The 27,645-nt window shown below is 64.5% G+C and overlaps 1 protein-coding gene across 2 annotated transcripts in view; it reads right to left on the bottom strand.

The window, feature by feature from the left end:
• Positions 1 to 3,698: 3,698 nt before the first annotated feature.
• PHF2 (PHD finger protein 2) overlaps positions 3,699 to 27,645 on the bottom strand; it is a 74,316-nt gene continuing 50,369 nt past the window's right edge. For both annotated transcript variants that reach the window (XM_039221437.1, XM_039221438.1), the window contains 18 exons: positions 26,518 to 26,659; positions 23,808 to 23,994; positions 22,816 to 22,978; positions 22,109 to 22,196; positions 21,663 to 21,769; positions 20,460 to 20,551; positions 19,657 to 19,746; positions 18,285 to 18,653; positions 16,719 to 16,838; positions 16,133 to 16,248; positions 14,644 to 14,822; positions 14,497 to 14,567; positions 13,668 to 13,828; positions 9,158 to 9,432; positions 7,342 to 7,437; positions 7,032 to 7,141; positions 6,126 to 6,555; positions 3,699 to 5,597 (listed from right to left, as the gene is read on the bottom strand). In XM_039221437.1, coding sequence (XP_039077368.1) covers positions 5,509 to 5,597; positions 6,126 to 6,555; positions 7,032 to 7,141; positions 7,342 to 7,437; positions 9,158 to 9,432; positions 13,668 to 13,828; positions 14,497 to 14,567; positions 14,644 to 14,822; positions 16,133 to 16,248; positions 16,719 to 16,838; positions 18,285 to 18,653; positions 19,657 to 19,746; positions 20,460 to 20,551; positions 21,663 to 21,769; positions 22,109 to 22,196; positions 22,816 to 22,978; positions 23,808 to 23,994; positions 26,518 to 26,659 — 2,885 coding nt within the window. In that variant the 3' untranslated portion in view covers positions 3,699 to 5,508. The remainder of the gene's footprint in view (positions 5,598 to 6,125; positions 6,556 to 7,031; positions 7,142 to 7,341; positions 7,438 to 9,157; positions 9,433 to 13,667; positions 13,829 to 14,496; positions 14,568 to 14,643; positions 14,823 to 16,132; positions 16,249 to 16,718; positions 16,839 to 18,284; positions 18,654 to 19,656; positions 19,747 to 20,459; positions 20,552 to 21,662; positions 21,770 to 22,108; positions 22,197 to 22,815; positions 22,979 to 23,807; positions 23,995 to 26,517; positions 26,660 to 27,645) is intronic.

The raw sequence follows: 27,645 nt of genomic DNA, 5'->3' as shown, positions 1-27,645 counted from the left end.
GGGGGGGGACACCCGTGCGGGCACACAGGGTGCAGGGCAGGGGGGGGACACCCGTGGGGCACTCCTCCGCACACAGGGTGCAGGGGGGGGACACCCGTGCGGGCACACAGGGTGCAGGGCGGGGGGGGACACCCGTGGGGCACTGCTCCGCACACAGGGTGCAGGGACACACCCCCACTCAGCTCTAGCTGCTTGCTTCAGCAGGCAGAAGAAGAGGGCCGGAGAGAGGACACGAATGCCCAGATCACCCAGCCGACAGGCCCTGGGGGGGGGGGCGCTCCGTGTGGGGATGGAGCTGAGGCCCTCCCTGAGGTCCCACGCGGGCAGGGGCGCCTGCCAGGGGCTCATCAGGCCGGTGCTGCAGCTGCTCATCAGGCCTGGAGCCCTGGCCCTGGCGAGCTCCCCAGCCCCTTGTTCCGCACCCACACTGCGCCCCACTGTTCCCCAGGAAGCTCGCCTCTGCCCAGGGCCTTTGCACAGGCTGTACCCTCACTCCCAACACTTCCCTCAGACCGTCTGCTCAAAGGCCATCTCCTCCCAGAGGCCTCTCAGCCCCAGGCTCCAAGCCTCTTCTGCTCCACAGGCTAAGGCCGAGGCAATTAGCCGTGGGAAAGCTTGAAGCACCCTGCTCGGCATACAGTAGGTGCTCAGGAGATGCAGCCACGCCGGGACCCTCGTCTGATGCAAATCTCAGGCCACCGTTATCACTGGGAGTTATTGTTAAGGAGCTTTGCTTCCACAGGGCTGGGGCCCAGCCTGGGTGTTTATGTCGGTAGCATCGTTTTTCAAACCCTGAACGGAGAGGCCTCCTGACTCTCCTTCCCACACCCCATGCAGAGTCTCAGTACCACGAACAAGGCGGGCAGAGGCCCCCTGCAGCCATGTTTCCTGCAAAAGACCTGCCTCAGTGTCCCTATCTGCAAACAGGGCTCTTTGCTCAGGGCTGTGCAGAGGCAGGGTGGGCAGGGCTCCGAGGGGCAGGCAGGGTCGAAGGTCTCATGCAGTCTGAGGAGCTGAAGAGACCCACGTGGTGGCCGGGAGAGCCGGGCCCTTCACACAGCTCCAGGCGCCACGGCACGACTCGCTGCTGCCTCCCCTGCATTAGCCCCTGCTCCTCGCTGTCCTCAGATGCACCGCACCCTGACCCCACCTCAGGGCCTTTGCATGGCAGCCCCAGCTCTCTGCTCTGGCACAGTTCCTCCTTCCAGGACCCAGGAACTGTTCTGCCGCGACTTGAACCCCAGTTCCACAAGCTTGGAGACTTCGTGCCTCAGTTTCCCTTTGATAAGATGAAGACAGCGCCCAGCCTTCCACAGAGGACGGTGGTGAGTGTGAACCTACCCGTGTGTGGCCGGTCCTGGGGCGACGCAGATGGGATTATTCTCGCCTTCCTGGCACTGCAGGCGCTGATTGGTCACCTCCCTGGTGGCAGTTGCATCCTGGGGCCTTGGGTTCCCTAGGCCGACAGCGTCCGCGCAGGGCGGTGAAGGAACTCCCGCCTCCGTTGCCCGAGGCCGCCGGCCTGTTCCCGGCCCTCCCCTGCCCCCTGGTGGTCACTCGTGGTATTTCCCCAAGGCACCAACAGGGACCCTTTCCTGCCCATTTTGGGACTGGCTGGGTCCCCAGCACCCAGAGAGGCGGCCATGCAAAACAGACCAGCTGCCCGCGGCCCTGGGCTCCCACCTGCATGGATACGACGGGAACATGTGCCTGCTGGGCACAGAGCCAGGGCGCCGGGGGCCCACCCCCCAGGGAGGGGAGCCCTTGGTGGGCGGGAGTTCGGGAGTCCCAGAGGGATACCTCCTGCCTCGGGGCCTTTGCTCATGTTGCGAAAGATGTTTTCATCTCCCACAGGTGCCCCAGTGAACCTCTGAGACCCTTCTGCCTGCAGCTGTGCAGACACCGGGCTTTGTCTCTGCGTGGCCTGCCCCGTGGGTGTCTCAGTGGGTGTCTCAGAGCCGCCCAGGCCGGGCTCTCCCCCGGCGGGAGCCAGCCCCTCCTCCGAACATGGTGACCTCCTCGGTAGCACAGGCTTCTTGTCGGCCTTCGTGACGGCTCCCGAAGGTTCTCAGCACAGTGCCTGGCACACAGCAGTTCAGTTTGCGACCATGGCATCTGGGTGAATTTTGGAAAACCTATTTAAGGGGCAGTGTGTGTATTTATTCGATGTTCAGTGCACAGGACACCGGCCGCCTGTGCCTGTCAGACAGCAGTAACAGCTCAGCGTCGCAGCCGCCTGACCTGCAGCTCGCCATGTCAGGTGGCGCTCCCCAGGGAGGTCATCCTGAGGGTGGGGAGCCCAGGAGCCCAGGTCCCTGAGGGGCCTGAGGTCAGGTGAGGGGCTATGTGCAGGCTGTACTGGGAGCCCACTCAGCCCCCGCCCCCCTGCAGAGAAGGGGACAGGCCCCGGGGAGGCCACGGCAGCACCGGGCCCTCCCGCCCCACACAGGCACACCCAGCACGCCAAAGATGCCTGTCCTGGGCCCACACACAGGCCGTCTCCCCGGGCCCGGGGCCCCAGCCCCCAGCTGACCTCTGGAGGTCCGGTCCCAAGAGCCCCCCTGGGTGGGGGACCGAGGCGTGCCCAGACGGCCCGGCCTCCAGGATGTGGGCTCAGGGCCGGGCCGTCGGGGTCTGGTGGGGGTCCAGAGGGGCTTGATGGACAGGGTTGGGCACAGGCAGCTGGTAGCTGTGAGGACCCCCTGGGGGAGCCACAGGGGAGAATTGGGCTGGATCTGGGCAGGAATGGGACAGGGTGTGGGCTGGGGATGCAGAGGCCATGGTCTCTCGTGGGATCCAGCGGACGGGACCAGGGTCTGGGGTCTTTTGGGAGAACACCACATGCAAGGGCCCAGCAGAGGGGCAGCCCCGGCCTGGTCCAGGGCACCGCTCAGCGGCAGCACCTTCCAGGCAGGATGGGGGCCCAGAGACCCGGCTCCCCTCCCCCCGCTTCCCTGGGCTCAGCCACCGAGCAGGACAGAGGATGTGCCACGCTGGGCACCCATCATGCTGGCGGGAGCCAGAGCTCAGAGAGGGGAAGGGACAAGGGTGTCATGCACTGCATTTCTATGCCCCGTGGCAAACGGCACCCACACATCGTCACCCACTTGTGGGCGCTCAGCTGCATGGTCACAGTGGCCTGGTGCGACTCCTGGCCCCACCCAGCACTTCCACAGGCAGCTGCTCGGCTACCTGCGCACCCTATGCCCTGGGCCATGGCCATCTGGTAAGCGGGCACACGAGGGCCACCCACCCTCCCTCCACCAGGCCCCACAACAGGCCCAGGGATGCTCAGCAGGGCGCGGGCCGCTCTCTGGGTGCATCGGCCCATGTCCTCCCTCCTCACCGGCCCTGCCCTGTGCGTGGGGAGGGCGTCTAGGCAGGATCTGTCTTGAATAACCCCTGGATCCAGCCTGCTGACATCTCAGGTGTGGGCCCCGCGCCCACTGACTCTGCTAAACCGCACAACTGTGAGCCTGTGAGGTTCTAGAGGCTCCAAGGGACGCTGTGGGCGGAGGCTGCTGCTCCTGCAGGCTGGCTGGGGGCGCTCTGGCCGTCCGTGGGCCGTGGGCAATCCAAGGGCTTTGCGAGTACAGCGCCACCCAGCCTGGCCTGCCTGCCCGCCCGCCCCAGCCCTGTGCTCCCGCGCTCCCTCCCGCCACCCCTACCGCGGATGAGCAGGAATGACACAGACGTGGTTCTGTACAAAACCTGAAATATTTTTACTCTTTTAAAACTTTGATCTAAGCTGCCTTAGACCTCATGGACTCGATACAAGAGTAATATGAATCAGGAAATAAAACACTTTAATAGCCACGGTAAACTTTGTTAGAAATGTACATGTTGCCAAATAATAATAATAAACTTTAAAAAATAAAAGAGAGAGAGAAAGAGAACAGCTTGATGGCCGGGTTAGATTATATAAATGTTCAACAAGGACGGGAAAGGAAACCTCGCAGACGCCAGGGTGGCTCCGTTGGGGCCGGCGACCTCCCGCCAGCCTCCGGGCCGGGGCCACACCCCCGCAGCGCGGGCCACCTCTGCGCACGGACACAGCGCCCGGGGACGGGCGTATAAACAAAGCTCATAAGAAATGTACAAATATAAAAAGCTACAAACAGTAATAAATTACAGCATCACAAAACACAGAAACACTCCACAAGGTGCTAGTAAAAATAACTGCGTCCCCACCCCCTCCGCCAACAGGAAGGAAAGAAAGAGCTGGTATTCGAGTTGAAGACCCTCTCTGATCGCATCTGGAACAGGTCTCGTGCGTGCGATTTGCTTCTGTAAAGACAGATATAAGGCTGCACAGACATCACTTGTTTTTCAGGCAATACCTTAGTTCCTAAGAGAAAAAAATTATATCGACAATAACAGTGAAAAGAAAGAAGGAAAGGAAAAGCACTGGAAACCCAACTGCCCATCAGACTCGGCAAAAAACTCGTATAAATGTTAATGAAGGGCTCTATAGAAAGAAATTCCTAAAGATACTTTTACTCTTATAAAAAGAAGTTATTTAAAAAGCTATGTACACGCTACATTCTATGAAAAATATGCTTCAGGAAGTACATCTAAAATTAAAATACAGGATTGCCTGAGAAACAAATCCAGCCCCTCCGTGCCGCCAGGCAGAGGACGTGCGGTCGGGGACCCGCCCGAGGCCTCGACACCAAACACCGACAGGTGACGAGACAGAAGTTCGGGCCGCCCAGCCGCCGTCCGCCCCGCCGGGCAGGTGCCTCGGCTGACAAGTGCTTCTCCGAGTGTAGCCGGTGGGGCTGGACGGGGCCCACCCACATGGCTTAGCCTGGGCTCCCAGGCCCCCTCCCCCTGTCGTGGCTGGGCCCGGCCCTTCCAGGGGGACCCACGACAGCGCCCCCGCCCACTATCACAGACCCTGCGGCCGGCCCCAGCGTCCCGAGAAACGCCCCAGCCGGTCAGGGCACGGCGTCCACCGTCCAGCCCGCCAACTTGCTGGCCACGGAACACAGAGGCCCCTCTCCCGGCCGGGCCGAACGCTCTCTGGACTGTCTGAGAATCACTCAGGAAGAGCAGGGGGGCACACAAGACCCCGCTTTCTCCTCCTCTTCCTCTCTAGTGTTCTTTGCCTTTTTTAAGCCTCTGGAGGCTACCAGCCTGTGGCCAGCTCAGACTCTGGGCCTGGTGAGCATTGGCTCACTCCTCCTTCCTCGAAGGACTCATGCTCCCAGCAGAGCTGCGGAGGCCCTGCAATCACACCCACACTCGGGGGTGCCTGGAGGCTGTCCTGAAACTGGAATGGTCCTCACACGGGCAGGGCCGAGTTTCGGGAACTGGTCACTCTAAGCAACTTGAGAAAGGACATCTGTCCACATTGGTGAGCTCCGCTCGTACGGGGGGAGTGGTGGCCAGTAGGAGCCAGGCCCTCCCTGGGGCGAGGCAGCGTGGCCACCCTCCTGGGGGCAGATGTTCTAGCGGGGCTCCGGGGGTCCTGAGCGGAGCGGAAGGATCCTGGCTTTCCAAACTTTAAAGGAGTAGTTTTCCGTTCCGATGAATTTTCAAAATTTTCCCAAGCCTCTGCTTGGCGGTGGCCATGCCCTTTTTTGTACGTTTTCCTGCAGCCAGAGGAGACACGAGGGGGGCGGGTGTGAGACAGTGAGAGGCACAGCCCCTGCCTCCTCTGTAAGTGGGCCTGCGGACCTGAGCCCCAGGCTCCACACCCCACGAGCCCACGGCAGTCACCAAAGTGCCCTGCTTAGAGGCTGCGGGACAAGGGTGGGGGCCCGGCCCGCCTCCAGGCAGCGGGAGCCACGCTCCCGTGTCCGCGGCCAGCCAGGCCCGGTGGTCAGGGTGCAGGCCTGGGGGGAGAGTGGGGACCTGGGGGCCCAGCCAGCAGCCCTGCCCCCAAACCACCCAGGGGAGCCTGGACCACCCTGGGCCCTTCGGCACGCTGCTGACCACACCCCCGCTCCGAGCTGGGCCCCAAAGCCGAGGCAGCCAGAACCAGCCTCCACACCACGAGGGCCCCTAGCGGAGTGCGTGGCTGCAGACGTGGCCGCTGTGGGATGGGGGAAACCCGTGATCACAGCCACCTGCTGTGCGGTCTGAGGGCCTGGGCCGCTCAGGGCGCGTGGGCACGGTACCTTTGGCAGCGGTGTTGTTGGGGGATGACACGGAGGGCCGCCTCTGCGTGAGGAAGACCCCCGGGGCCATGGGCTGGGAGGCGCGGCCAGCCTGGGCCCCTGCAAAGGCGCCGGCCGCCGTGTACTCGTGGTCCGCCAGGCTGCTGCTGTGAGACTCCGGTGGGGGCTCGGGCGAGCTGCCCTCCTGCGAGGCCTGGCTGCTGGCCGTACTGGTGGAGGCCGGGGTGGTGGAGGCCGGGGTGGTGGAGGCTGGGGTGGCGGAGGCCGATGTGGCAGAGGCCGAGGTGGTGGAGGCCGAGGTGGTGGAGCCGGAAGTGGTGCTGGCGGAGGCGGGGGCGGGGGCGGGGGCGGGGGCGGGGGCAGGGGGCGAGGGGATGCTGGGAGCCGGCTTCCTCTTGGTGTTCTTCTTCTTCCTGCTCTTCTGCTCCTCCTTTGAACAAAGCACGGGCCGGGCCTCAGGCGTGCAGGACACGTCTCCCGTGGGGCTGGGCGAGTTTGCCCCCAGGAGCAGACCTGGCTGGGCCCACACCCAGCCCCACGGCGCCCACGGCGAACCTGAGCAGCGCTGGGGACAGTGCAGGGACTACCGTGCCCCCCATTTGGGCAGGCTGTCCCGGACGTGGGACACATGGGCCGTGGCACCACCACTCAGCTGCAGTGGACGCGCCCCTCGCCCATCCCCCACCCACTGCCTGACTCCCAGCGGGGGGGGGGGGGGGCCTGGGTCACCAGTCCCCGCCTCCCCACCTCCCTTCCACTCCCAGGGACTGTGAACAGGGAGCAGCAAGACTCAAATGTTCCCAAGCCTGAGATAGTGCCCAGAGTGGGCAATCGAGGCTCGGGGCTGGGGGTGGGGGGGGAGCAGGGGCATCTGGGGAGCCTGAGCCCCGGCAGGGCCCCTCTCACCTGCTGGGACAGCTTGGCTGCGGCCGCTGCCAGCCCAGTCTCGATGGAGGCCACTCTGGTGCCCTCACGCACAGGCCTGTCCTGCCTGGGCACCGATGGGCCGACCCTCGCTGCAAGAGAGCGTCAGCGCCTATGCACCCCTGCGTCAGTCTGTGTCTGACACCTCACAACGCAGGGAGGGGCCCCACACCAGCCACACAGGAGACAGCTGGCAGGGGCGCACGGGAGGTGGACTCAGACCCCCGCCCCCGACAGTGTAGGCAAGGGGCGGGCCCTCCGCAGGCAGCCCCCACCCCGGCCCCTGCACTACCTGTGGGGCTGTAGGGGGCGTCGTCCGAGCCCTTCCTCTTCTTGGACCGAGACTTGAAGACCGGACTGTCCTCGTCAGACTCCAGGGAGGGGTAAACTAGGAGGGGGGGTGAGGCTGAGCCCCTGCTGCGCCCGGGGGACTCTGGGCCGCAGAGCGCGGTCCCTCCTGGCGTAGCTGCCACACCCACGGGCACAGGTCCCCCAGGAGCCATCCAGCCCGGGGCCCCTGAGGCCAGGAAGGGCAGGGACTGGCCAGACCCGCCCCAGCGAGTCTCTGATGAGGGAACCCTGCACAACAGCCCGGGGGGTCCCGGGCGCCCCCACCACAGTGCTCACTGCCGTCAGTCTGTCTCTCAGACCAGCGCAGGCCCCACAGCCAGGCCCGCAGGTATCTACCCCTCGGGAGGGCTCTCCAGGGGCAGGAGGGTGAAGTCGGGGCCCTTCAGCCATGAGGACAGTGCCAGGATGACCGGATCACCCGGGCAGCGCCCCCCAGGGCCCCAAACAGCCCCGGGGGGCGGGCCAAGGTGTGGAGGCAGGCCCTCACTCCTGAGCCAACAGCAGCTCCCCCAGAGCGGCCTGGAGCCCCGAGAGCAGGGCCTGGAGGGCTGGGGGGCAGGGGTCATGCCCTCAGGGCCCCGGCTCACTGCCCACCTTGGATGTAGGCCACTCTGGGCCCCGGTGTCATGACCCCCCCACACACAGGGAGGATGGGGTCTCAACGTGTCTGTGAGTGTGCCACGGTGCGGCCACGGACGGGGAGGGCTGGGTTGGTCCTTGGAGGGCAGGAGAGCCAGCGGCCTCCCACCCAGCAGCCCCCCGTCGCAGGTCCACACCCGGGGCGCTGCAGACGCGGCCACACACAACCGCTGCACCGGCGTTCCCAGCAGCAGCGTCCTCGGTGGCTGAGGGGCGGGAGCCGGCAGGCGTCCACAAGCGGCCGGAAGCGCGGCAGCCAGGCCAGAGCACATGGGAGGGGAGGTCCGTGCCCAGGGCGTGACGCACACAGATGGGGAGACGCGGGCCGCCCGCACCCCAGGGCCTCACCGTAGTCTGAGTCCTTGAAGCAGGCGTCCAGGTGGTCCTGCTCCTCCTCGTAATCATCCAGGTCCACGCTGTTCTTGGCCGCCCTCTTCAGCAGCCGCTTGCCGGCGCCCTTGCCGCCACCCCCGTTCTTCCGGGCGCCGTGGGCCGCCAGCGAGCTGCCCTTGGCCTGGCCAGCGCCCCACGTGGTCTGCAGACAGGAGTCGGAGGCCTGCAGGTTGGCCATGGACAGCATTCCCTGAATTGCTTCCTGCGTGCTGGGGGAGGCCGGGGGCTGGCTGGAGACACAGAGACACACACTCAGCCCACAGCCCACGGCCCAGAGCACCCAGTCCACGGCCCACGGCACTCAGCCCACGGCCCACGGCCCAGAGCACCCAGTCCATGGCCCACAGCACTCAGCCCACGGCCCACGGCCCAGAGCACTCAGCCCACGGCCCACAGCACTCAGCCCACGGCCCACAGCACTCAGCTCACGGCCCACGGCCCAGAGCACCCAGNCCTTGGAGGGCAGGAGAGCCAGCGGCCTCCCACCCAGCAGCCCCCCGTCGCAGGTCCACACCCGGGGCGCTGCAGACGCGGCCACACACAACCGCTGCACCGGCGTTCCCAGCAGCAGCGTCCTCGGTGGCTGAGGGGCGGGAGCCGGCAGGCGTCCACAAGCGGCCGGAAGCGCGGCAGCCAGGCCAGAGCACATGGGAGGGGAGGTCCGTGCCCAGGGCGTGACGCACACAGATGGGGAGACGCGGGCCGCCCGCACCCCAGGGCCTCACCGTAGTCTGAGTCCTTGAAGCAGGCGTCCAGGTGGTCCTGCTCCTCCTCGTAATCATCCAGGTCCACGCTGTTCTTGGCCGCCCTCTTCAGCAGCCGCTTGCCGGCGCCCTTGCCGCCACCCCCGTTCTTCCGGGCGCCGTGGGCCGCCAGCGAGCTGCCCTTGGCCTGGCCAGCGCCCCACGTGGTCTGCAGACAGGAGTCGGAGGCCTGCAGGTTGGCCATGGACAGCATTCCCTGAATTGCTTCCTGCGTGCTGGGGGAGGCCGGGGGCTGGCTGGAGACACAGAGACACACACTCAGCCCACAGCCCACGGCCCAGAGCACCCAGTCCACGGCCCACGGCACTCAGCCCACGGCCCACGGCCCAGAGCACCCAGTCCATGGCCCACGGCACTCAGCCCACGGCCCACGGCCCAGAGCACCCAGTCCATGGCCCACGGCACTCCGCCCACGGCCCACGGCCCAGAGCACTCAGTCCACGGCCCATGGCCCACAGCTCACAGACTCCCCCCCACACACACACCGTGGCTAGAAGAGGGTACAGCAGTAGCTGATGACTCCCTCTTTGAAAGAGCCAACCACCTCTTCTGCAGCCCACTGCCCCCACACCCTGCAGGATCAGAGAGGGCATGGAGAGGGGACACAGGAGAAGAGAGGGAGCGGAAGGGGCAGAGAGAGAAGGGGGGGCAGATCGATGTGCCTGTGCCTGCCCCCGACTGCACCTGCTCTTTACCTGATGGCCACGCCTCAGCCCAGCCTGAGCTCCGCTCCTCTCAGCCGCCCCCTCAGCAGCTTTCCTAACACCACCTCCTGCTGCCCCGATCCAGGCACCTGTCACCCTGCAGCTCTGGGCAGTGCCGTGCCAGGTCCTCTTTGCCTGCCCGCCCCACCCCCATCACCTCCTCCCTGCTGAACTGGCTCCCCTCCCTCCAGATAACCGGTGAGGCTGCGCCGCTGCTAATGCCATGTCTGGCCTGGGCTCTGGGAGGGGTGGGCGGCAGCCCCTCCCCACGTAGAACAGGGGCCTGGACGTGGCTGGGTGGGGACAGCTCTCCCGGCCGAGGCCTAACTCCACCAGGCGCTGTGCTCTCCGGCCTGTCCCCGCAGACCCTCCCACAGGGCCTGTCCGGGCCTCCTCAGGGGCCTCCTGTCCCGCCCCCACCCCCGGCTGCTTCCCCGCCCCCGCCCCAGCCCATGCCTCCTTGCAGCCAGGAGAGAGCGCCCACTCTCGTCTCCCCTCCACATCTCCCTGCAAGGCACCCAGCGCCCAGCCCAGGCAACTCCCAGGGGAACTGGCCCAGCAGGCATCTCCCTTCAGGGCCCGTTTCTTACCCTCAGCCTCACCATCACCCCAGACTTGGAGCCACGTGGGACAGGACAGCCCACCCGGGCCTGTGGGCCCCCAGCCACACCGCTGCATCAGGCACTCCGGGGCGGACCCTCCCTGGAGGCAGGACCAGGAGCCCCGCATGGGGCGGGGGAGCCGCAGGCCGCTTGGCCCTCCTTCCCATCACAGACCGAGGCCTAGGGAGCGGCTGCGGGGTCCGGCCCTGGGGTCTGACATCCAGGCCTCTCCTGCCTGCCCCGTGTGCCCCAGGGGATGGACCCACTCGAGGCAACTGTGACCCCAAAGCAGCACCCAGAGTGTCGGTCCACACGGGCCCTGCTGGGGGCTCTGCTTCGCCCTCTCTCACATGGCCCCTTCCCCCCGCCCCTCCCCCACCCCATCTCCAAGAAGTGTTGGAAACGCATTTAGTAGTAGGGCTGTCACAACGGGAAGGAGCCACAAGTCCCTGCTCAGAAATGAGAGCGGCTGGCGGGCTGGGGGAGACGGGGCCGGCCCTCGGGGAGCATAGACACCGCTTCCCGCAGGTCCCAGCGGCCCAGCAAGGCCTGGACACAAGCTGTCCTGCTGGGTCACTGCTGGGCTCCAGGCCAGGCACTCTGTCCAGAGCTGGGAGGAGGGGGGTGGGAAGGGCTCTCCAAGCAGCCCCCCCCCCAAATTCCACCTCCTGGGCTCTGCCCCAGACACCCTGGACCACAGCGTCCTGGCTCCTGCTGGAACCAAACAGGACTGTGGTTCCAAAACTCAAACAATGGGAAAGTCACATCCAACGGCCAGAGTCGGGAGCTCCTCGCCCCTCTGCCCCGTCTACACTGCATAGGTAAAGGCTTGTCCAGACCTGGCTGGGAGAACACTGTGCACCACTGCTGTGCCAGCCTCACCGGTGGGCTCTGAGCAGCACAGACCACCAGCCTGCAGGGGAGCCAGCAGGAGCCAGCGGCTGGCTCATCACCCTCTGCACCAGGCTCTCGGGGGGCATGGGTGTGGCCCCGTCCGGTCCTGTCCTGCAGCTCTGGGCCCCTCACCCAGCCTCAGGGCTGGGCAGGCTTCCCGCAGGGACAGGAGGGCAGGGGGCCAGGACACCCACCGTGAGCTTCCCCGGGGGCCGGTATGGTCCCAGCCCAGCTTGGCTGCACCCAAGAGGAGGCCTGGGCAGCCCAGGGCTGCATGCCGCCCCGGCCAGCCATCGGTCCAAGCGGGGCGGGTGCATCAAGGAGCAAAGTCCAGCCAGTGCACATGGAAACTCATCTCTTAATCCTCCAATTACCATACCAGAGCCTGCCCCCACCCCAGCGGTGAACGCTGAGCAAACCATCCACAGGAAATTAACATATTTCCCTCCAGTTTTTTCAGCTGTTTTTTCCCAACAGCAAATACTTAAAACAGAGCAAATGGACCATCAAAAATCGACCTGCTCTCCAAATGGGAGATTGGAGAGAGGAACTGCCTGCAGCAGGCAGAGCGGGTGGGCCTGGCAGGCACGTGCACGTGTGCGGGTGGGTGTAAGGGCACACGTGTGTGTGTCCAGAGCAGTTAGCAGTGCGCACCTCGGACCAGCTGCCCTCGCCCCTGGGGCCGAGCCCAAGCTGCAGCGCCTCGTCCCCGGCTCCACCTCCGGAGTTCGAGCATCAGCCGCCAGAGTTCCTTCCAGAAGAAGGGCACCCCAAGGCCGCGTGGGACCAGTGCCCTCCTGGAAAGGGGCTCACAGCCAGACTCCTCCCGGCAAAGCCTCAGGCTGGGGCCCCACCACAGCAAAGGCCACAGGGCATTTCTGAAGTGAGGGACTCATGTCTGTGAGTCTACAGAAGCCACTTAATGCTGAGCAGAAGTCACAGCCCAAAGGGGAGCAGCCGCTGCCAGCTGCACACCGCCCCCAAGAGAAGGCACCTACGGCTGCCTGTGAACACCGCACTGCACAAACACCGTGACTCGTGAAAGAAGACGCAGCCAAGGGGCTTAACAAGAGTCCTCTCCAATGGCGGCCCGATGCGCTTCCTAGGGACCCCGTCTGTGGAGACAGGCCTGACATGTGGCCTCCCACAGCTCATGCAGCGCTGGGACCATGATTCCGGAAACGCGGCCTCCGGGGCAGAGCTAGGGGACCGAGTGCTGTGCAGGCCACGTGCACCCTACCTTCCCCAGGCCCAGCCCCTCCTGCCTGGACGTCAGCGCCCAGCACAGCCCACCGTCGGGGGTGCCCACCATGCTCCGTCATCAGGCAGGACAGGGATTCTGCTCTGGCCTCTGCCACTTCCACGCAGTGTGGCCCTGAGCACGCTGCCTCAGTGTCTCCTGGGCCGGGGGAATGTGCCGCTGTCGTGGGGACAGCCAGGGGACAAACTCTCAGGTGGGAGGAGGCCCTGACCCCTCAGATATCTGCCTGTGGTACTTGTGGAAATTCCACGTGAATAAAAATGACCACAATGCTTAAAAACAAAAGTCATTGGGTGGGCAGAGAATTCAGCTGGGACCGTCACCAGAGAAACGAGCCCAGGCCCCTCACCCAAAAAAGCCCAGAGGCGTTAACATCCGTGTCTCTCAAATCGCAGGCCTGGGCCGCCCCCCTCCCCGCAGACTGGGCAGCAGGAATCCTGCCATCTAGGGGTCCCCATGGCCTCAGCGAGTGGGCTCCCACCCTCACCAGACAAGTGCGTGTCAGGGGTCAACTGTAGTCTGGGAGGGTCCACCCCCCCCCCCACGGGTGTGGTCATCTGGGGCCTGGCAGGTGCGGCCCCTCCCAGGCACGGCTCTCTTCTCCCCAAGGTTCTGAAATGACCGTCTCCCTCCCTGCGGGGCGAGGTTTCTACAGCCCTGGGTCCCAGAGACACCCAGTGCCCTTGACTCGGGGGCTGGGCACAGGCCGTGGAAAATTTCCTCGTTACCTTCTCTAGACAGAGACTGGACTTCCCGGCCAGGAGCCCAGCCCTGGTCCTCCGCATCCCCCCAGGGAGGGCGGCCACTCAGCCTCCTCGGACTACGGGTGTCCAGGACTGGGGCGGGGCGAGGGGCGCGGGCGGGGCGAGGGGCGCGGGCGGGAGCTCTGTGCTCTTGCTCGGGGCCTCCACAGGCCTTCAGGGACAGCAGGCCAGGCCCCACCCACCTCTCCGGCCACCCTGCCTCTGGGACGTAGGCCCAGGGAGCCCGTGTGTGCCCCTCGGGCCTACCTGTTGGGGTTGTACTCGAGCGCTCCGACCTCCTCGCTGGCCTGCAGCAGGTCCAGGATGCCCGCGGCCGAGCCCCCGCCGTCCTTCTTCACTTTGGCGTTGCGGGCGGGCTTGGTGTCTGTGTCGATGTGCAGCGAGCCCTCATCAGAGGACTCCTCACTCTGCCACGGGGGCAGAGCCACAGGTCAGAGAGGGCCTGGGGGACGGCCACTGTCTCCCTCTGGCCACAAACAGGTTTCTCACAGTCTGGCATAACTGGGGACTGCCAGCCACACACACACAGCATGGCTGCGGGTCAGAGCTTTCTGCCGGGCCCAGGCACCTGCCCCAGAGGGCCACCCTGTTGCCCCAGGGAGCCCTGGCTCAGGGGGATTCCGTGGGAGCCCCAGCACTGACCACAGCCGGGAGGAGAGCCTGTGCGGGTGGGCAAGGAGCCAGTGGCAGCACAGGCCCACACGTGGGGCCCCAGTTAACAGCCACTGGCAGGCTCTGGGCTCCCTGGCCTCCTTGCAAACAGCCATTGTGTCCTGGGCTGGACACAGCCTAACTTAACCACCCCCCCAACCATGGCACAGGACCCCCAGCAGGCCTGTCCCCCCATTCATCATCTTCATGGCAGCAGAGCCACCTGCAGTGACTGCAGACCCTCGGCAAGCCCCGCCCCCGCTCTCATCCCTCCCTGCGGCCCTGAGGCCCCCCGGCCCACCCCCCCATGGGAACGCCGGGTGGGGAGGGGCATGAAGGCGAGCCACGTCCCCTGCGAGGCAGGACAGCCAGAGACGGGCATGCACGTGTGGCTGGGTCTCCCGGGCACCCGGCGCAGACGCACCTTGTAGAGCGCCGAGTCCAGCTTTGGCTTCGTAACAGGCGTGGGCAGCGGCTCCTTCCCGTCCAGTAAGACTGAAAGCACAGCAGAGGTGCGTCTGGCCAAGGCCGTGGGAGCGTGGCCGCCCCCCACCCCCGCGCCCTCACTCACAGGACAAGTCTCTCTTGGGGGCACTCCGCTTCCTCCTGATGGGGAACTCGTCAATCTTGAGCTCCCCGTCATCAGACACGTACTCGTACTCGTCCCGCACGGGCTGGGGCTTGTCTCCCTTGAAGCCCTGCACGGCCCCAAACACGCCGGGCCCGGGCTGCGGCTTCAGGGCCTTGGAGCTGCGGTGCACACGCAGGCGGTCAGTGCCGCCGGACGGCGCCTGGCCTGGCCTCGGGCTGCTGGAGGGCGCGCCCCCGCCCCCGCCCCGGGCTCTGAGCCCAGCGCGGTTTCTGAGGCAGCCAGTGCCCACGGCCTGAGGGCCCCGTGGGGCGATTTCAGGAAGATTAATTCCGACTGTGGTGCAGGCACAACAGTGTCTATCATTCAACTCGGGCGAGGCAGGGCTCCAGCCACCTCCAGCAACGGGGACGGCAGGCAGGGCCCGGCCTTCCGCCACTCCCAGCGGCGCAGCGCCGACTGCCAGCAGCCGAAGCACACGCCAGGAGGTGGGGAGCCCCGCTGGATGTGTGCACAGGCCTGCACGCGCAGCTGTGACGCGGCGTCCACGCGCAGGCGTGCACGTGCAGCTGCCTCCTCTGTCTCCAAAGCCCCTGGGGCGCAGCAACTGACCTTCAGACCATCAAGCACGTGCTCAGGGCCCCAAGGTCCAGGCGGCGGCCCCTCCCCTCCCCACTGGCCGCTGGGTCCCAAGACCACCCAAACCGCAGCCATCCCCCCTGCTTGCTGAGTAGCCTCGGCACATTGCCTAGAGCTCCCCAGACGAATGGGCCGTGGGGCCAGGCTCTGCGCAGCACCGGACGCTGCCCTGCAACAAGGAAACTGAAACCCACGGCAGAAAACTGGCCCAATTCCCACTGGGATGTGCTGCTTCCGGGCCAGGGGACGCCCACCCCAGCCTCAGACTCAGCAAGCAAGGGGCTTCTCGGCTGCCAAGCTGGTCAGCAGACACAGACCCCTTCCACCGACTGGAACACAGACATGCCCAGTCCCCCACACACCCTCCTGGCCTCTCAGCTCAGTGCCACCTCCTCCAGGAAGCACTCCTGATTTCTCAGACCTCACAGGCCCCGCGTATCTTTCCTCCACAGCCCCCATCACAGCCATGATTTGGGCTACATCTGAGAACACTGTGTTCACACTGGCGTCTGGCCCCCAAGGCCAGGACCCTGACCCACCCTACCTTTTCCGCGCTAGCCCAGGGCAGCAATTGGGCTGACGGCCACCCAGTCACACTCCCCTCTGCCAGCACACACCGATCGGCCCCTCTCCACCCACCAGAGCTGTCACGTTGGGAGGCGGGAAAGGGGTCTGCCTGGTGATGCCAGCCAGCTCAGGAAGTCGTGTGTGTGCATGTGTGATATGTGCATGTGGGGTGTGTGTGAGCCTGTGTGATGTGGGTGTGTTTCCATGTGCGTGTGCTGTGTGCGAGCGTGCTCATCCGGGCCCCGCAGGCCGAGCGTGCACGTACCCCAGCAGTCTCTTGTTGAAGGAAAACGAGAACTTGGTGTCCTTGTTTCCCGACAGAGGAGACTTCTCCAGCCTCTGCTCCTCCTCCATCTTCAGCAGGGAGTCGGGCTTGCTGTTCTGAAAAGCAAACCGAGGACTGTCACTGGGCCGCACGCAGGCAGCCAGCGGGCAAAAGTGTTGGGTCTGGCCGGCCTCCTCCCTCGGACCACATCATCCAGGAAGCCCATTCTCTGTCGCCCCAGCCCTGCAAGACGCTGCCCGGCTCCAGGGAGTGTGAGCTCAAACCAGAGCAGCCGCGCAGGACAAAGCTGTCCGCCAACTCGGAGAGGGACACGCTGGCCCCGGGCCAGGAGGCACCCATGCCAACCCTGTGGAAGGCAGCCCCACAGAGGCCACACTTACAGACATTCACAGACCTACACGGCACTGCCCACATGGGGACACGCCCACACAGCCAACAGGTGCACACCTCCACTCACACCCCCAAGCCCACACCCCACCCCCCCGCACATCCCCTTCTCTCAGAACACAGCCCTCCCTGAGGGTAGGCTCCCGTGTATGCACAAACATGCACACACACACCTCACCTTGTACTTCCACTTGGCTTCTGACTTGCTTTTAGTCTGTTCGCGGATTTCTAGCCTCTCCACGTCATTCTGTGAACTGATCACCTCCTTGTTGGGCACACTCAGGACACTCTTTGTGGCCTAGAAAATAGAAGTCATGACCCAGCAGTGGACACAGGAGAGTGTCAAGGATCCCTGAGGCCTCAGGATGAAGTGAGAGCCACACAGCACAGGCCCCTGGCCCCTGCTGGCTCACATGTAGCTGCTCATCTACCCATCCATTCATCCACCCATCCAGCCACCATCCATCCATCCACCCACTCATCCACCCCATCCGCCCACCATCCCAACCATCTAACCATCCACCCATGGACAATCCCAATATCCCAACCATCCACCCACCCACTGACCCATCCACACAGCCATCCACCCACCATCCCATCCACCCACTCACCATCCCAACCACCCAATCATCCATCCACCATCCCAACCACCCAACTATCCACCATCCTATTCATCCATCCATCCATCCATGCATCCATCCGCCCACCCACCCACCATCCCAATCACCCAACTATCCACCCATGCACAATCCCAACATCCCAACCATCCACCCACCCACCGATTCATTCACCCACCACCCACCATCCCATGTATCTATGCATCTACCCACCCATCACCCATCATCTCACCCAGCCACCCACCCATCCTATCCATCCATCTATCCACCCATTCACTATCCCAACCACCCACCCACTTGCTAATCAATCCACTCAACCATCCACCATCCCATCCATCCGCCATCCACCCACCCTCCCACCCATCCATTCATACACCCATCCACTCATCCATCCACTCATCCATCCATCCATCCATCCATCCATCATCCACCCACCCACCCACCAGCTCATCCATCCACCATCCATCTACTCACCCATCCATCCATCCATTCACTCTCCCCTCCTTCTGCCCTCCTTCCCTCTTCCAGCCATCTATCTACCTATTCATTTGCTTGTTCATCCATCCTCTCTGTCTCGAGGAAAGGAAAACCAATGTGCCTCACTGGAGCCCTGGGACACTGGCCCTGGTTGTCATGGACTCCCTGAGAAGTGCTAACAGACTGCCACTAACAGGAAATTACTCAATGGGGCTGGGTCTCAGGGTCTCATGGTCCCTGAAGCCCACGCCTAAGGCCCTCTGGTCACACTGCTCAGGGCCAGGCCTGCCTCTCTCACTGCCTATGGGGGCTCAGGACCCTCAAGTAAATGCCCACATCACAAGCCCCCTTCTGCCTCCCCGACTGCCCTCTTGTGAGTGCCTGGCCCACCTTCAGGTCTCAGCCAACACCTGGACCCCAAAGAAGACTCTGCCAGCTCGTCCCCCCACAGGACCCCGTGTGGCACCCACATTCCAGCACAGACACCACTGCCTTCACTGGGAGGCTCTGTCCCTGCTGCGCCAAGCTCACTGGGACACAGCCCACCTGCCCCGGGCCCCTAGTACCCGCACACAGCAGCCCAGTGCTGTGCCACAGGCCAGCCTCTGAGGTGTCTGTGGGCCCTCTGACAGGAGGAGGAGGCCACCCACCTTGCTTTTCTTGGGCGGCTCGATCTTGGTCAGCGCCTCCTTGGTGTGGGCCTCCAGCAGGTCCAGGTTGGGGATGGTGGGTGAGGCCGCCCCCCTGCACTTCTTCCCTTTCTTCTTGCTCCCATCCTTGAGCTTTAGGGGTTTGGGGGGCTTTGGGGACTTCGGGGGCTTCGGGGGTTTGGGGACTTTGGACGGCTTGGGCATCTTCACGGTTTTGGGAGTCTTTTTCTTGGACACTTTCTCCAGGAAGGACCGAGGAGGGCTGGCCTCAATAGGGGATGGGGGCTCCTCCTTCTCCCGGTCCCCAAAACAGACCTCATCTGAGGAGATGGCTGGGGTCACTTCAGGTCGGGTGGCCTTGGAGGCATTCTGGGGCAAGGAGAAGGAGAGGTGGTCAACCACCTCCTGCCAGGAGGGCCTGAGCCCAGGCTGTGGGAGACAGCCCAGCAGAAAGGAGCATCTGTCCACTGCATCCACGAGACACACTGGCCATCTGTCTGCAGCGTCCATATGTTACACCCATCTACACAGCCTGTGGTTTACACTCACATCTGTCCTACAACGTCCACAGGATACACCTGTCTACACTGTCTATGGGTCACACTCACATCTGTCCTACAATGTCCATAGGATACACCCGTCTACACTGCCTACAAGACACCCTCACATCTGTCCTACAGCATCCACAGGATACATCCGTCTACACTGCCTACATGACACACTCGAGTCTGTCCTACAGACACCTTTCTACACCGCCTGCGGGTCACACTCACATTTGTCCTAGAACATCTGCAGGATACAGCCGTCTACACCACCTACGGGTCATGCTCACGTCTGTCCTACAGCGTCCACAGGATACACCCGTCTACACCTCCTACAAGGCACTCTCACGTCTGTCCTACAGACACCCGTCTACATCGCCTACGGAACATGCTCATGTCTGTCCTACAGTATCCATATGACACGCTCACATCTGTCTACACCATTGTGAGACTCACCCACCTACAGTACCCACACGACAGGATGCCACCCATCTACACTCAGTCACCTGACCCCTCACCCCCTTGGTGGGGCCTGCTGTCCCACCTGCAGCACCGAGAGGCTGGGGGCAGTGCAGGCTCGCGCAAGCAGTGGGGGAAGCGTCCTCCCTCCAGTCCCCTCCCCGTGCCCGTGGGGAGCCGCAGAGCAGCCCCAGCCCGCTCTCCCAGGGCTCCTGCCGGGAGGCCATGGGCCGCCACAGGTGCCGAGGGGTCTGCGGTGTGCCCGCGACCCTGCCCCAGACGGCTGAGAGAGGAGCCGTCTCAGACACGGCGGGCCCTGGTGGGCAGCTCCGGGGGGGCCAGGGCCGGCGGGCTCCGGAGGGGCGCCCTACCTCGCTGAGCCGGATCTCTTTGGCGAGGTCTTTGATGAGCTGGGAGGGTTTGAAGTGCTCTGGGAGTTCGTCTTCATGCTCCGCCAAAGCCTGAGGGGCGGCACACACGGGCCCGGGCTGGGTGCTGGCGTCCCCCGTCCAGGCCACGCCGCCCTGTCCCCTTCCCACCCATGGGGCCCTCCAGCCCAGGCCCCACCAGACAGGCAAAGGGAAGGCTCTGCGATGGCCTGACTCCAGGGGTGGAGAAACAAAGTCCCAGAGAGGATGACGTGCCCGAGGCCACCACAGGCTGGACAGTGGACACGGGCCGTCCTTTCCTCCTGAGCACAAGGCCACTACACCTGGCCGTGTGGCCAGGGACGGACCAGACACTGTTTCAGAGATGTGGACATGGGACAGTCCTGGGAGGGGTCACAGGACGGTGCTGCTGGGGGGACACGATGTGGGACACAGTGTAAAGGGACTGTCCACATCACAGAGCGAAGCCCACTTCTGAGCTGACGAGCTGATGCCTCCTACGTGGGCCCAAGGCCAAGAGGTTGATCTGACTCCTGCCTGGGGACCCTGCTCCCCCCCACCCTCGGGTGCACCCCGAGTTATCTCTACCACCCACCTTACCCCCTGCAGATTCTCCAGGCCCCAGGGCCCCCGTGCCTCGGGCCAGGCACGGCTCCCCCCGCCCCCGCCCCCGCTACAGGTGGGCCTGTGGCACCCACCTGCTCCTCACAGGCGGGTCCCCACAGAGGACCGGCTCGGCCAGCCGCCCACCCCCTGCCCAGCTCACACCCGGCTCATCCCCCTACCTGCTTTTTCGTCCATGATCTAAAAGCACCATTGAGAATTTTAGCTCCTTGGACTAAATGAGGGGGCAGCTGCTTCCCAGACTTGTGAGAACCTGGGTGCGGGGGAGACACAGGGATCTGGTCAGGTGGGCGTGTGCCCGCCTGCCCGCCCCCCACCCCCGCCTGCGGTGACGTCACCGGGCGGGCGGGGCGGAGGCGGGGTCCGCGCTGGGCCTCCGCCCAACGGCCAACGGTGGCTCTCGGAACGTCGGGACGCGCCCAGGTGCCCCGCGGGGCTGGTGCTCCCGCCGTCCACCCGCAGGGTGCCCCCCGCCCGCCTCAGCGGGGGCCACAGGCGCACCCACACCTCACGCTGCCCCTGCCGGCTGTGGTGGGGGGACTCCAGCCGTGGCGGGTCAGGGCGACACGGAGAGCACACCCAGGAGCGCGACCGAGCGCCCCCTTCCGACGGGGGCGCTCACTGCAGCCGAGCGGCCTCCTCGCTGAGTCACCGGGTGACAGAGGCGCGGGCCCACGGCCGGTGGTCACCCCATCAGGCCGTCTCCGGGGTGGGGCTCTGCCTGCACTGCCCTCGGCCCCCCTCCCTGCCGCGAGCCCCGCCCCCACCCGGGGGCAGGACTGGACTCCCTCCTAGACACGCCCCTCTGCGCGAGGGGCCCGATGGATGAATTTCATTGAAACCTGGCTGGTTTTTAGCTTTCCCATCTCAAACAGGAGCCAGGGCTCCTCCCCCCCAGGAGGAGAAGGGGGTCTCAGCTGGCAGTGGGAGGGCAGGCTGTCTGCTGGGAGCCAGGCACTGGCTGGAAGGCCTGCGGTGCAAGGCAGCTGGGTGTCCGCAGGGACCCAAGGGACCCCAACATGCACACCCACCCCCAGTTTGGCAGGGACGCCGTAGGGGTCCTCGGCTGGCAGCCAGGAGCCAGGCAGCCCCCCAGGCCTCCTGACATCCCAACCGAGCCCCACCAGGAGCTGAGGAGGCTGCACACACGAGGCTCGGGGACACACGCCAGCGTTCTCTCTGAAATATGAGCCGCCCTGCCCAGCACCACCCAGCAGAGTGGGGCTCAGGCCCCATGAAGGCTGTGCTCAGCCCACCCCAGGGTCTGGCCATCCTACCGCACAGAGGTAGAGCCATTACGCACCCCCAGGTCCCCAAGCTCCACCCAGAGCCACGGGCAGTGACGCCGACCTGGACGTCCATACCTTTAAACGCCTCCAGCAAATGCTTCCCCATGTACCAACAGGCAGTTTCAAAGTTGGGAAACTGAGTCAGGCTGCCGAGTTTCAATCTCCTTTCCACCTCATATGCTCTGGAAATCACAGCAAAGAACTGTCCAGAGCACTGAGCTCTGAGGAGGCGACACTAAGGGTGAGCCCACGTCACAGCCCACGAATCACAGCCGTGACAAGGCCGCACCACGGCTCTGCTGCCCCGGCCTCCACAATGGGCCCAGCGCAGCAGGAAGGATCAGGGGACCGCATGGGAAGGAGCTCCCGGGGCCAGGGCCACAGGGGCTATGCAGGGCAAAATCACGGCCCACCTCCCACGGAAGAGGCCAACGACGTGCCCTGGACTCAGGGGAGATGCCGCTACACTGGCCTGGCGGCAGGGACCCTGCCTGGCGGAACCCAGGCCAGCGTGGCCCTACCTCATCTGCATCTCCACACTCAGGCTGTGGAGGAAATGTCCCGCGAAGGCCAGGCAGTCCACAGGCGTGAGCGTGGCGTAAATCCAGCCTGGGGACACAGGGAGGTGGCCAGCCCTTCATGGCGCCCGAGGCTCCTTCCAGCCTGTCCCGGCGCCCCCGTCCAGGCTGGCCAGACTGCTCAGTGCACTTCCCGCCTGGCACAGAGCCAGGAGCTTCCCGCCCAGGGCCCGGCTGCCCGGCACCCCAGACGTCCACACACGGGCGTGGGTGGCCAGGCGGGGCTGTCACAGCCCTGGGAGAGCTGGGCTGGCCCCCCATCGTCCTTGGAGGTGAACTCGGCCACATGGGGACATCCCCCAGGGGGAGGGAGGGGTCTCTCAGAAAGGACTCCGAACACCTAAATGAATGGGAGTGTGAGGCCTCATTCGGATCCTGACTGAAAACGGGGTGAAAAACGGATCTGTAGTTAGGAAATGTGAACAGCGGCTGCTAACTGTCTGCGTCCAGCTGTGGTGACACCACTTGCAAGAGGCCTCTGGAGAAGGAGGAATCTCGGGGTGAAGCAGCGTGAGGCCTGTCGAGGGCGGTCATCTGCTCCTGTCATGCTTCCGCCTCCTCAGGGCTGAACCATCTAGATGGGCAAACGCGGGGTGCGGGCCGGCTCTGCGGGGCCCCGGGGTGAGGCGGACAGCCCCGCGGATGCTCACCTGAGGGGACGAAGAGCGTCTGGCCCTGCTTGAGGGTGCACTTGTAACACCTGTCCACCTGGTCCGCAAAGAACATCTCGCTGTGGTTCGCGGCCGACTGCCAGCGCTCGTACAGGGAGATGTTTGCCGAAGCCGGCTTGATGAGATAGAAGATCTTCTCCCCCTGCCAACGAGAGGCCACTGGCAGAGCCCGCCACAGCCCAGGACCCCGGGGGCGCCACAGGCAGGTGACAGCGCTGGGGGGCGGAGCCGGCCACCGCCCAGGGCCGCTGGGGTGGGTCCCGGCTGGAACGCCGTCCCTCTCCTGAAATGCTGGGGCCACACGGGCCTTGCACGTCAGGAGTCCGTGTGTGGGAGGATCACGGGCATCAGGGCCCGGGCACCCCCCACACCACACTTCCGCGAGCCAGGGGCAGCCCTGCTGTGTGACGACTTCCTGGGAAGCCCCACTCCCGAGAGCCTCCTGGTCTGGGCTGCAGATGGAAGGAGGGCCCCCACGGCCAGGCCCTGGCCTGCCCTGCACCCGGGGCCCCTCAGGGCCAGGGCCACAGGCCCAGCAGCCCACTGAGTCAGGCTCAGGTGGTGCGAGAAGACCCAAGGCCGGTGCTTGAGCCTAAGACTTAGCATTCCCTTCATTTGTCTTCACATCTCCCTTGTCCCCTGGCAGGGGCCCCCAGCCCTCTCGCTGTCGTGTGGGCCCCCACACCCGTTCCCCCGCCCGCTCTTCCCGGAAGCCGTCCCAGCACTGCGCTCTCTTCCTGAGGGGTCCGAACTGTGGAGCGCGGGGGCTCCCTCCGGTGGGCCTCCGATTGCTTCCTGAGCCTCCCCCTTCCCCAGACAAAGGAAACACATCTGTGTGGCTCTGGCCCCCAGGCGCCCCCACCCCACCTCCCGAGGGCCGGAGAAACACGTGCCCCGTGTCCAGCCAGGCGCTGGGCCCCGAGGGCCGTGGCGACCGCAGCGGCCCTGCTTGTGGAGGCGGGTGCGCCCACCTTGAGCACGTGGTACCAGGCGGAGGCGCCCCCCGAGTCGATGTGGAAGTCGGTGTAGCTGTCCTTCACGCAGATCAGGCAGTACTTGGTCACCTTGGGCTTGGCCAGCAGCGCGTCATCCGGCCAGCAGGTCTCCACCCAGGACAGCTTCTTGACAATGTCAGGCGGCTCCACGAAGCTGGACATCCTGGGTGGAGACAGGAGGGGGGTATTGGTGACAGGAAACTCGCCCCCAGGCAGGAAAGGTGATGCACGTCCCTCAGCTGTTCTCCACCCTGGGCAAGTGACATTGCCCCCACTTTACAGACAAGCAAACTAAGGCCCTCGGGGGCAGATCGCACCCAGCCGCCGGGTGCAGCCGCAGCAGGTGCCTAACACGGGTCTCTCTGTCCAAAGTCGGGCGCAGGGAAAGCCAGAGACGGGGATGGTCCAGGCGGCCCACGAGGGTGGCCCAGCGTCACTTGGCGAGAAGCCGCTGCCCTACAGGGCAGACCACAGGGGCCTGTGGCTCGGAGCCAGCGTGGGTCACTGTCAGACCCAGAAGATGCAGAAAGTCAAAGGCGGCCTTTTCTTTTTTTTTTTTTTAATGTTTTTTATTTATTTCTAGGAGAGGGAGAGAGAGAGAGACAGCGTGAGCAGGGGAGGGTCAGAGAGAGAGGGAGTCACAGACTGAAGCAGGCTCCAGGCTCTGAGCTGGCAGTCAGCACAGAGCCTGACGCGGGGCTCGAACCCACGAACTGCGAGATCATGACCTAAGCGAAAGTCGGACGCCTAACCGACTAAGCCACCCAGGCGCCCCTAAAGGGCGGCCTTTTCAATTAAATGTCACTGTCGTGACTAAAATGCAGTATCGCGTCGAAGTCGTCCAGGTCAGCAGCCCTGCACGGTGACACACCCACACCCCGGCCGCCTCGGGCAGGACAGAACTGCACAGCCCCGCACCGAAGACCATGCTCGCCCGGACAGGAGTGTCACAAACCACACGCCAGGCCCTGCCACCCCACCCTCAGACCTCAGCAGCAGAGCCTCTTGACATCTCCGGCTTGTCCCACGCTGGTGTTCCTCTCTGTCCCCGAGCCCTCCTCGACCTGTCCATGCCCATAGCGGTCCCCAGGCCCTCCACCGCCACAGGAGAGGGGCCCTCTGCACACCACACCCCAGCGCTTGCCGCCACGCCCACAACTGCCCTCGCTTCCCCGCTGGACAGCTCCCTGGGGACACAGCCAGCCTGCCCTCCTGTCACCAGCGCTGGCTGCCCCCTGCAGCCTCCTAGAGTGGATGGGCTGGGTCCCACAGCCCCCAGGCACCTGAGGCCACCGTGGGTGACAGTGCAGAGGTGACGATGTATGTCCACATAATTGACACGTCACTGTCACAGCAGGCGCCTCTGAGGTCAGGGGACGCGTGAGTCACTGCAGGATCCCCAAGGCCACAGACCCTGACACAGCTGCAGACAGTGGGTCAGGCACCCCTGCAGCCTCAGCAGATGTCTTCGGGGACAGACTGTGCTGAGGCATGGAGGCCACCCTCTCCCCCCTGACGGCCCTGGTGCCAAGACCACAAATGGGTGTGAAGTGTCCGTGACCCCTGTGATCCTCTGACCCCTGTGATCCTCAGACCAGGCCTGAGGACACCGGAGGCACCACACATTTTCGGCCAGCAAAGGGGTGATCTCAAGAGGCCCAAGGGGAAACCCCACACCAAAGCACCCACTCCCCAGCTCGGCCACCCTGGCAGCTCTCTGTGACACCCCCAGGCTGGCCAGCAGACCGACCTGCGTGTGCCCTCCCTGGAGCTCAGCCTTGGAGAAAACCCTGCTTGTGAACTCGCAGGAGGCAGCTTTCTCCCGAGATGCTAATCCATCTTATTTCCCTTTATGCCTTTGCTGTCAGGAAGCTCAAACAAACCCCAGACTACAGTTACAATATCCTGTTCGGGCTTCTGGCACAGTTCTGTATTCTCCTTCTCACTGTGGTTTTCAGTAACTCTTTTTTCCTCCCTGCCCTTCTGCACTCGAGCTATTTGGCTATCACGTGTGCTCTTCAGAAGTCGGCAAGGTGGAAAAGGTCTGAATCATGCTTAAACTAAACCATCATCAAGAACTCAGGTCTTGTGCTGAGCAAGGGGCCAGCTGGAGAGCCGCGAGGATTTGACGGAGGAGCGGGAAAGGCGGGGCCGCGGCAGAGCAGGGCCACGGGCACAAGGGGCGGAGCCGGCGGCTGACCAGCCCCTGACGACACAGGAGCTGGGCCTCGGCGTCCAGGCGGCCCCAGGGCAGGACGCTCCTCCCTGAGAGCCGCAGCAAGCAGGGCAGGCCTGGCCCGAGGGGCTCAGGCTGGGACCGCGGCAAGAGCGGGTGGGGGGCACGACCCGCCATGCTGACGGTGTGCGTTCGAGGATGCCCCTGGGAGTGTGTGCAACACGAGTGGGAGCGTGTGGGGGTGTGGGCGTCTGCACAAGAGTCAGTGTCTCCGGGAGTGTCATGGGGCGTGAGCACCTGCATTCTGGAAGAATCTACGCCACACTGTTGCTCTCTCTGGGGGGGGGGGGGCAGGCTGGAGGAGGAGGCCCCATTTGGCTGCTCATGTTCTGTCTGAATTTGTCACACTGTGTCACTTCCAGTCTTGAGAAGAGAAACAGACCGGCACCGCGTGCCGCTCTCCACCTGTGTGCTGCTCCCCGAGCGGCCGTGGCCCCCCGGCGCCCTCACCTGGTGTCGGAGAACTCGAGGCTGGTGAGGTTGAGGACCCGCTTGCGGTTGGTGCTGTAGTAATAGTCCACAAACTCCTTCAGCTTCATCTTGCAGTCCTTCTGCTTGGCCACATCCGTCACGTCCACGCTCCGCTCCGGGCCTGCAGGCGGGGCGGGGGGCGGGGCAGTGAGCGGGGCAGGGGTGCAGCTGCCCCCCCCCACCCTGTGGGCTCCCTGCTGAGAGGCAGGGGTGCAGGGAGGCAGCTGGGACACAGGCCTCGGCCAGGAGGATGCCCGTCAGGCGGGAACTCCAGGGAAACAACATGCGGTAAACTCACATCTTAAGAATTAAAAAATCAAAAGCCCCTATACTTCTAGGCTCCAGCTTATTATTCTGAAAACTGGTAAGTTAAAGGAAAAAATTTCCCCCACATTTTCTATAGTTGATGAGGAGAAGTTCAGGGTAAAAATCGCTGAGAACAGGCGTTACCAGATAATCCAGGAAGTGGCGAGGGTGAGCCCGTCACACTGACTCACAATTAGTAGTGGGACAAAGATGCACAGGACTAATGGCCTCGTCCCCCCATGGTCCCCAGGGGCCACCCAGACCCCAGCTGCAGGCTGACAGGCACTGCTGTGCGGGTGGCCAGGCGCCCCGGCCCCTGAAGGGCCCGCCGTCCACCTGAATGAAAGTCTAAGCGTCTGTCCGGGTGGGCGGGAACCACTGGGGACAGAGGAGCAGTGACGTGACACCCTGGGCACGCAGTCGGCCGAATCCCCCACATGGGCGTCCTCTGGGACCAGCAGCCCCACCCCTGCCACACCCTCGGGAAGGGGGAGGTGCTAAGAGGCATAAACACCGAATGTGTGGGTCTGGCCTGGGCTCCAATTCAAACAGCCGAACCGGAAGGGGCGTCTGGGGCACCCGGGTGACTGAAGTGGGGCTCTGATGCTGCTGAGCAGCCGGGGCTGCCACGGCGTGAAATCGTCCGTCAGAGCCGCGCGCTGGGGCTGCCGTGGGAGAAGCGACGTCCGGACCAAAGCTTCGCTTTCGATTTTGGGTGCAGAGACAGAAAGTCCGCTGAAAACTTGTGGTTTTGTGCACAGTGCTGGGCACAGGGGCGTTTACGCCCCTTGTTTTGGGTGT

The sequence above is a fragment of the Hyaena hyaena genome, unplaced genomic scaffold (genome assembly GCF_003009895.1).
Source record: "Hyaena hyaena isolate Hyena2069 unplaced genomic scaffold, ASM300989v1 scaffold_987, whole genome shotgun sequence".
Taxonomy (NCBI): domain Eukaryota; kingdom Metazoa; phylum Chordata; class Mammalia; order Carnivora; family Hyaenidae; genus Hyaena; species Hyaena hyaena.
The sequence above is the reverse complement of the archived record's forward strand: the minus strand, read 5'-3'. Positions and strand labels throughout refer to the sequence as shown.